Here is an 8,827-nt window from a genome sequence, read left to right as displayed (position 1 = left end):
CCCACCCACCCACACAGCATCACTGATTGGACTGGGAACCACCCGACCCAAGATGAGCCTATAAGATTCTCTCTCTCTCAAGAATTTGGAACAGGGGCAGAGATTTGGGAGTGCCTCCTGAGTACCCGGAGCGGGGGAGACACTAAAGGCTAGGGAAGTATTAAAAGGAGAAGAAACAGAGAGAGCTGCTCTTCCGAGAGAGAACAAAGATTCTCCGAGAGAGGAGACTGTTCCGCCACCCAGAGGGAGAAAAAGTGCCTGCCTTGATATCTAACTAGTTTCCAGTTTTTGGTTCCACCGTTGTTAAGGACAGTGGTGTCCCCTGCCCTTGAATCCATGTGCTAGTCCTGAATCCTTATAAGAAATTCATTCTTTTGTCTCTTCTGTTGGTCTGAGTGAATTTCTGAGCTTGCACATCCAAGTGCCTTGCCTCAGACACTTTAATTCTCTGAGTCCCACAAGCTCAGCCCAGACATAATGGGAGCCATGAGTACATACCAGACTTTATCAACTTGGGGTTGAGGCTACCGCCGTACAGCTTGCCCTGGTCACAGTGGACTCCTGCCCTGCAGGGGCTGGCAGGGAGCGAAGGCCACGAACCCCAGGGCGTGGAGGCTGAAACCTGAGGCAGGGAGAGCTGGCTCTTCCTAGAGCCTAGCCCTGTCTTCCTGACACCTACATGGAACTCTAACCGCTGGTAGCTGGAAATGCCTGGGGAACCTGAACTCAGAGAGAAGAAAGGCTTGGGGGTGAGGGAGGAGAGTTTAGTGGGAAAGCTCTCAATGAAGTGGGTCAGAGCATAGATTCTGCAGCTGAATAGCCTGGATTCAAGAACTCAGCTCTGCCGTAGCTGCTGGAGTTGTACTCAACCTCTCTGAGCCTCAGTGTCACCACCTGCAAAATGGAGCAGTTAATTATGCCTGGCTCATGGAGGTGTTTGGACATTATGTGAGATGTCACAATGCCTGGCACACAGGCCTTCAGTAAATTCTTCCTATTATTACTTTTGCTATGACAAAGGAACTAAAGGCAGTAACTGGCTTATGGCTGATAGTGTGGATTTTGGCCTTAAGAGCTGAAGTTTCAGAGGCTCCTTACCAGCCGTATGACCTTGGTCAAGTTGCTTAACCTCTGAACCTATCTCCTCCTCTGTAAATGCTAACAATCCCCACTTTATACCCACTCTGCATTAGTATACTGCTTTGTCTACAGAAGATACTCTATGAGTGGAAGACATCTGAACAGATACTCCTGGCTCTATCTCAAGGCACAGGGGGCTGAGAAGGAAGGAGTTAGGGAGCAGAGGGGAGTCGCTCCATTTACTCTAGGTCACGAGGCACAATCACAATCCACACCCGCCTATGGAGCTTTCAGCGTGAGTTCCGCTTTGTCCTCAACGCTGAGAGCAAACACAACAGGGGGAGAAGCCTTGGTCTCAACCCTAAAGGAACATGCGATGTCACGCCCGTATGCAGCTGTCTTTTGCTTTGAGAATTGTCTTAATGAGACCAAAATCCTGAAAACACCATAAGATAATAGAAAACATTATGGCCCCTGAAGTTCTCCTATTCCTTTCCGAATGGGGACCCAGCCTTTTCACATGCTTAGCTCATTTCCACTTCCCCAGCCCCTGAGAGCAAAGGTGTTTGTTACGCCTACTTTTTATTCTCCCTAGACTGGGAAACTGACTCCATAAGATTGAGTAGCTTGCCCTTGGTCACCCTGTTATTAAGTGGCAGAGGCAGGATTTAACCCAGATAGCCTGACACCAAAGCCCACACCTTCTCCAAGGCTGCCGCGGATGGTGAACTGCAGAGACCAAGGGACTCTCACACGTACGAGCTTCTGTCTTTCCAACTGCTCCAGGACCTCCCGTCACACAACTGAGCACTTCCCACAGTGCCTAGCCCGGGTCTGGGAATCGAGAGGGGCTTGATAATATTTGTCACCTGGAAATTAAATCTGCCTTTTGACACTTAAGTCAGGTGCTTTCTGAAATCACATGCAATTGTGTAAACACACCATCCCATCACATCCCGATAACAACAGCCTCAATGATTGAGCACCTCTTGTCAGCCAGATGTTTCACAAACTTTTATCTCCAATCCCCAATGCAACTGTATTCAATAAGCAAACGTTGAATGCTTGCTGTGTGCCAACACTGGGTTATTATCCCCATTTTACACATGAGCAAAATAAGGCTCCAAGGTTGAGAGCCTTACTTAAGTGGTGGGTCTGGACCAAGGACCCAGGCTTGTCTGCTGCCAAAGCCCACATCCTCGGCCCCGCCCAGCCTATCTGCCCTATATGTGAGCGTTTACTAACAGTGCAACTGTATTAGAATGGTTGGAACAGAGATGGTAATTGCCAAAGGGCCAACCCCACCTGTCGTCACAAAACAGAATGCCACGGTGCTACCAGAGGACATCTATTAGAGGCTGACATTGACCTGGATCCTCTGCAGCAGCCTCGGGCACAGGTTTCCCTGAGCTACGGTGCCTTCCGCAGCAGGGCTGTATCTTGTTTCTACCTACTTTATTAAAGCATTCTCACAGCCATGTGCCTAAGTTAATTAGCAAACATTCTTCTATAAGAAACAGCCCCTGGATTTTAGCCTTAATTCACAGAGACAACAAAATAAAGTATTGGATTTCCAAGTTAAGAATAATCTTGGCTTTTTCCAGGTTCCCTTTTCAAATGCAGAACTTGGTGGAAACCCCTGTGTGGCTGCCTTCAATGGCGGGGTGGGAGTGCCCTCTGGCCCAGGTGCTACCCAAGTCAGGAGAGCCAAGAGCAGTCACCGGCCAGGGGGAGGGGTGTCGCTGATGAGTGGGACTGATGCACTATAATTAATGGTAATAAAAATAGATACAGCAGTGAGAGAGAAGTGCCAAGCCAGGAATCCCTACTCTCGGATAGAATTTCTCACAGGTAATGGAAAGAAGAAAAAAAAAAAAAGTCACTTCTTACAGGAAACCTGATCTACACGTTACCTACAGAGGATTTTTGTAAAGTAACTAAGGAAATGCAACTAAAGACAGCAGCCCCACAAAAACTAGAATAACTCTACTTGGAAAACTTTCTTTCCTGCAGCCCAGGGGGACCTGGTAATGCTATAGGCAGTTAGATCTGTAATTTCTAAGAGCAGCGCGTTCGGTCTGTAGCCTCTACATAGCCCTACAGAGACTCCAGCACCCAGTACTTCTGGTTGGAGAAAGCCGTCACAGATCTGAGTCTTCCCCTGCAAAGAAAGGAGGGCCGGAAGGGGACTGGAAGTGAAGCACAGAAGGAAAGAGGCGGAAGAGGGCCATTCTCTTATTGGCCTGGTACTTCCCAGTTGTTGCTGTCAGTCAGATCCCAGTGGTCATTCAAACATTCATTCGAACATTTCCACTGTGTGCCAGGCAGATCCGGAGTCTCCAGGCGGGGGGACACGCGAGGGTGAAAAGCCGGTGACTGTTCCCCAAGGATCGTGGGATCAGTCAGACCCGGGCAACCTAATGCGCCTCGGAACGGGTGTGTGTCTGTCTCCGAGGGAGCGCGCTGCCCGGACGCACCCCACTTCTCGTGTCCTCTCTGCCTGTGCATCCGGCCGGTTAGTGCTGGGGGTGGTGAGCAGGAAGGAACCTTCGGGCCCTCCCGGCGCCCTCTCCCTGCTCCGTTAGAGGCCTTCGGGAAACCGAGCATCGACCCACCGACCCGGACTCTAGGACCTGCCGCGTGGGGGCGCTCGCGGGCAGACCCGGCCGAAGGCAGGGCCGCAGTGCCCAGGTCCTCCGCGCCTCCGCGGAAAAACCCCGGCGGCGGACTTCGGCCGCTTCCTGACCCCAAAGCCGAGAACCTGGCCCCCTCACCCGGATGCCCGATCCCCCAAGCCCGCGCCCGCGCCCCCCAGTCCCCAACCCCTTCCCAGGCAAAGGGGCCCGGCGTCCCCTGCCAGCCCCGGAGGGAGCGCGGCGCGGGTACGAAGGGCTCCAGGACCGAGCCGTGACCGCGGGCGGGGACGCAAGGCCGCGAGCCGGAACGGGCGTCGTGGGCAAGCGGGCAGCGCCCGGGACCTGGGGACCCGTCTCAAGTCCTGTTCGGCCCTGGCGCCGCCCCGGGCCTATTCCCGGGTTTGCCAGCCTCCAGACCGACCCCAAGCCCTACGTTCTCGCTCTTTTCGTTTAGAAACAGATCCCCTGTGAGCCTGAGGCCTCCAAACCGTTTGCTCCTGAGGGCGGCCCAGGCCGCCGCATGGGTCCGGGGCAAAAGGCTCGCAGGGCGGAGGGGCAGCGGCTGCCCCCGCTGGACACTGCTGCTCCGGCCCTTGGGGGCCCGGGACCGTGCCAGCCACGTGCGGCGCAGGCGAGGCACCGTTTCGCTCCGTTTCACGATGGCGGCCACCCGGAGCCCAGTTCCCTGTATCCCCGGGCGCCACCGGAACCGTCTTCAAAAACGGAGAATTGCTTCGCGCGGAATTCCCGCGCCCTGACCTGCCCCAAAAGTCGGCCAACACAGAAAACCGTGCGGTGCTGGGGGTCGCAAATGCCAGGGGGCAGGCGGGGCGGCGGGGCGGCGGCGGGAGCCCCGCTTTCACCGAAACGCGAGTGAGGCCCAAGCGGGAGGCCGGGTGGGAGCGAGTGTGGGGGGAACAGGGCTCTGCGGCCGCGGTCGGCCCACCCCGGGTTCCGGGCGGGTGCGCCCTGCTTCCCCACCCCCGGGCCGGGACACCCCAGAGATGCAGAACGGCGGGGAGGGCTTGAGGCGGGCGGCGCCAGGGCCGGAGTCTGCCCAGGGGATTTCTGCAATCTTTATAGGCTGGGAAAATAAAGATTAAAGAAAAGAAAAGGTCTGGTTCTCTGGTTTGGCACCGAACCCCCGCCCCCTTCTCTGCTGGCGTTGGAAATAGCCGGCTAGCAGCTCCTTTTCCTTAGCAACCCCTTCTTTACGAAAAGCCCCAAACCAAAGTCAGGGGAGCCCTTGCGAGGTTGGTTCCGCTGTTTTCTCCCTTTCTCCAAAAGTCCCGGGAGTGGGCCATGTGCTGCCCCTGGGATGGGCAACGGGTGCCATCTGCGGGGGCCCAGCCTCAGACTGTCCCTGACCAAGAGTCGGGGCAAAGGCATTGGGTCAGTGGGGGCTCATTAAAGCTCACCCATCCACCCCTGCTGCTGCCTTCCAGAAAGTCTGTCCCAAAGGACTCCAGGCCCACTTTGGAGATGAAAGGAGACATTTCAATAAAGCCCAAACTTCCACAGGCCTACAAAGTTTTCTCCTCCCCAGCCATGGAGCTTCCAGTTGTGCAGGCCTTTCAAGTGTGTCTTAGGGGAGGAACAGATTGCATAGTCCATAGATTCCTTGGATTGGGGTGGGGTAGACCCACCGTGTCAGGCACCCTCAGGCCTCTCCAGCAGCTGCTCTGAGCACTGGAACCTGGGGCTGAGATTGCCTTAGGGTCAGGCTGGCATCTATCAAATCCTGGAGGACCCAAATGCCTGCCAAGTGCTCTGTCCTGTGGCAAAGGCTGTCAGGAAGGGGGCTAGGCAGGGAGGGGGCTGCAGAGTGTAAAGAGACCCTAGCTGAGCTCCTAGCCTTTTTTAGGGCAGGCGCTCAGCTGCCTCTGCTGGCAAAAGGTTCTAGCCCAGACCTGCTAAAACTGGTTTCCTACAGATATGGGGGAAGGGCAGAACTAGTGGCATATGGACACACACCCATGCATTGAGTAATGATGTTACAGGTTTTTTGCGCTTACTCTTTTCATATGGCACACACTATATTATCCAAGATGGCAGGTACCACGTGGGTTCTCCTGGCAGGTCTGACCCTTGGCCTCAGCACCCAGAGGCCACAAAGAGAGCAACACTAGAAGGGACAGTGAGTCTGAAGCTCCAGAAAATCTGCCTTAGCTGAACATGGGCAGGACCCAGTCCCGAAGGAAGTTCAATCTTGAAGCTCCAAGGGTCCAGGGAGGGGCATATTCCCAGTGGAAGCTGTGGCTGAGGCTGCAGTTTACCCGCTTTTTCAAGGTTAGTATTCTTAGACTCATTCTAGCAACAGGGACCTGAAAGATCACGCAGGCCTCATCCAATAGAGAGAATGAGGTGGAGACCATAAACTGGCCCAAAGTCTCACACCAGGAAGTTACTGACCAGTCCCACTCACCTGCACCAGACTAGGGTGCTCCCCAACAGTTAGGACTTGATCTTGCCAAGATGTAAGACTGCCATGGCCAGACGTGGGACCTGCCTGCCAGTCATTAACCACGTGGCTGAGGAAGAGGTCTTGGAAAGAGTAGGTTGCCCTTTCTTGGGACGAGTCAGGTGGGCTCTGAACCTCACTGCAGCCAAGGGTAAGTACTTCCTCATGTCTTCCAGAGTCCTCTAAGCCCGACTCTGGGGCAAACCCTGTGTGGCAGCACATGGGACTCTGGATAAAGTGGCCTGGATACAGCAGGGCTCCTCTCAGCGGACTGATGCAGGCTCTGAGCATGCCACCTGAGATTCTGCAGGGAGCTGTCCCTGCCACTGGCTTGGAACATACTTTGATAACCCTGTGGTCTCCATACATCTGGACAGGCCCCCAGAGGCAAAAGTCTTAGGGAGTATCACAGGGTTCCACTCTTTCATGACTGCAAGTCCCCCACAGGACGTCTAGAATGCTAGAGCAGGGGGGAAACTTTGGGAAATGTTACTAAGGGTTAGAGGAACAAGTAGGAGACTTGCTCAAAAACACCAAGCAAAGACACAGCTTGAACCCAGGGTTCTGGACCCGCATTCCAGTGCTCCTAGCACAAACTTCTGAGTAAATTTAAAGGGGTAGGAACCAAGAAATGTGGCCTAGACACAGATTACACAGTCCTAAGCTGAAGGCAGAGCCGGGGCTCTGTTTTGGCTTGAGTCCTGGCACTGGGAGCCAGCGAGGCTCCAGCCTGCAACAGCTCAGAGCCAAGACGGGAAACGGAGGTGGGAAAGACCAGTCGTGGAAGGAGCTAACCCCGGGGCTTTTCAAAACCGTAGAAACAGCCGCAACACCCCCTCTTCCACTCCAGCCCTCCCACCTACTCGCCTGCCCTTCTCCCAGAGAGCCAGCGTCACGTGTTTACACACGCGCCGTGACAAAGAAGCAAAAAATAGGATCCCCTTTTTAAGCCCCTCATTCCGGAGCTCGGCGACCCGGTTCTCATGTTGGAATTGGCCAGAGCCGAGTCCAAGCTGAGAGGCCAGAAGGTGGTGGATCTTGCCTCCCCGACCACCCACAGGAGAAGGGCCAAGACCATCCTAGATTCCCTGCCCTCGCATCCCTATGGGCAGACCACCGGCGCTGCCCACCGGAGTCAACTTCCGTGGAGGCCACACGGAAGTGCCGGGAGCTTCTCGGGCCGTGGGACCCGTGGGGTTAAGTCTGAGTCCCCGCCCAGCGAAGAGCCAAGAGCGCTCAGCCGGGCGGTACCGGCCGCGGGGCAGCCGGCCCGGTTAAGAGAAGGAGGAAAGGCGGGATCCTCCAAGAAGTAGATTCTCAAGCGTCCGCCTGTAGCCACTGCCAAATTTTCCTCAGTTCTCTCTTGCTCCCTCCCCCTCTCCCTCGCGGACCGCGCGGGTCCCGAACTCCTAGGATGGGGGTGGGGCACTGTCAGCAGGAAAAGCCAAATCTTTAAGGGGCGCCCTAGCGCGTCCAAACTCTCCCACCCCACTGGTCAGCTCCTGGGCAGAATCCACCCGGCAAACAGCAGCCCCGGGAGCGGCGTGACGACCCGGGGGACAGCCGGCGCGGCCTTGCGAAAAGCTGGGCAAAGTTTCTTCCCCCTCGTGGCTCCCTCCACCCCACTCCTCCCCTTCTTCCCGGCACCCCCTTAACGTCCTCCGCCTTCTCTTTGGGGAGGCGCCCATGCCGGACCGCGCGGCGCGCTGAGGGCGCGCGCGGGCGGGCGCAACCGGCACCATGTCTATGCTACCCACCTTCGGCTTCACGCAGGAGCAAGTGGCGTGCGTGTGCGAGGTGCTGCAACAGGGCGGCAACATCGAGCGACTGGGCCGCTTCCTGTGGTCTCTGCCCGCCTGCGAGCACCTCCACAAGAATGAAAGCGTGCTCAAGGCCAAGGCGGTGGTGGCCTTCCACCGCGGCAACTTCCGCGAGCTCTACAAGATCCTGGAGAGCCATCAGTTCTCGCCGCACAACCACGCCAAGCTGCAGCAGCTGTGGCTCAAGGCGCACTACATCGAGGCGGAGAAGCTGCGCGGCCGGCCCCTGGGCGCTGTGGGCAAGTACCGAGTGCGCCGCAAGTTTCCCCTGCCGCGCTCCATCTGGGACGGCGAGGAGACCAGCTACTGCTTCAAGGAAAAGAGTCGAAGCGTGCTGCGCGAGTGGTACGCTCACAACCCCTACCCCTCACCCCGCGAGAAGCGCGAGCTGGCGGAAGCCACGGGCCTCACCACCACGCAGGTCAGCAACTGGTTCAAGAACCGGCGGCAGCGCGACCGGGCAGCCGAGGCCAAGGAAAGGTACGAGTAAGTAGAACTTCGGCGCCAGCTACCCCGGGCTCGAGGGAGGGGGTCCCAGGGCGTCCACTCAGCCACTGAAGAGGCTTGAACTGGGCCCGCTCGTCCCAGCGAGGGCCCTGCTGCAGCCTGGTCTGACCCGGACGGCGCTTGCGGGCGACCAAGTGATCCGAAATTTGTCTAAAGCGGGCAGAGCAAACGGGAAGTTGTCAACTAACTCCCTGGTCGCTTGTGAGCAAAAGTGGAGAAGCAGCGACCTTCGGGACAAAGGCAAGACGGTAGGCCTGGATTCCAGGCACGGGGCGCACAGCAGGCAAGGCCTGTTAGTCCTCCGAAGGTCGGAGGACAGAGGG

The 8,827-nt window shown here is 56.6% G+C and overlaps 1 protein-coding gene across 2 annotated transcripts in view; it reads left to right on the top strand.

Moving 5' to 3' along the window:
• Positions 1-7,917: 7,917 nt before the first annotated feature.
• Positions 7,918-8,827, top strand: part of SIX2 (SIX homeobox 2) — a 3,862-nt gene continuing 2,952 nt past the window's right edge. The window contains exon 1 of one of the 2 annotated variants that reach the window (XM_024753559.1): positions 7,918-8,477. In XM_024753559.1, coding sequence (XP_024609327.1) covers positions 7,918-8,477 — 560 coding nt within the window. Of the gene's footprint in view, positions 8,484-8,827 lie in introns of both variants that reach the window. The other variant, XM_024753558.1, reaches the window with a different exon arrangement.

Source organism: Neophocaena asiaeorientalis, unplaced genomic scaffold (genome assembly GCF_003031525.2).
Source record: "Neophocaena asiaeorientalis asiaeorientalis breed wild unplaced genomic scaffold, Neophocaena_asiaeorientalis_V1.1 scaffold171, whole genome shotgun sequence".
Classification (NCBI taxonomy): Eukaryota; Metazoa; Chordata; class Mammalia; order Artiodactyla; family Phocoenidae; genus Neophocaena; species Neophocaena asiaeorientalis.
Note: the sequence above shows the minus strand (reverse complement) of the source record. Positions and strands in the feature narration are given on the sequence as shown.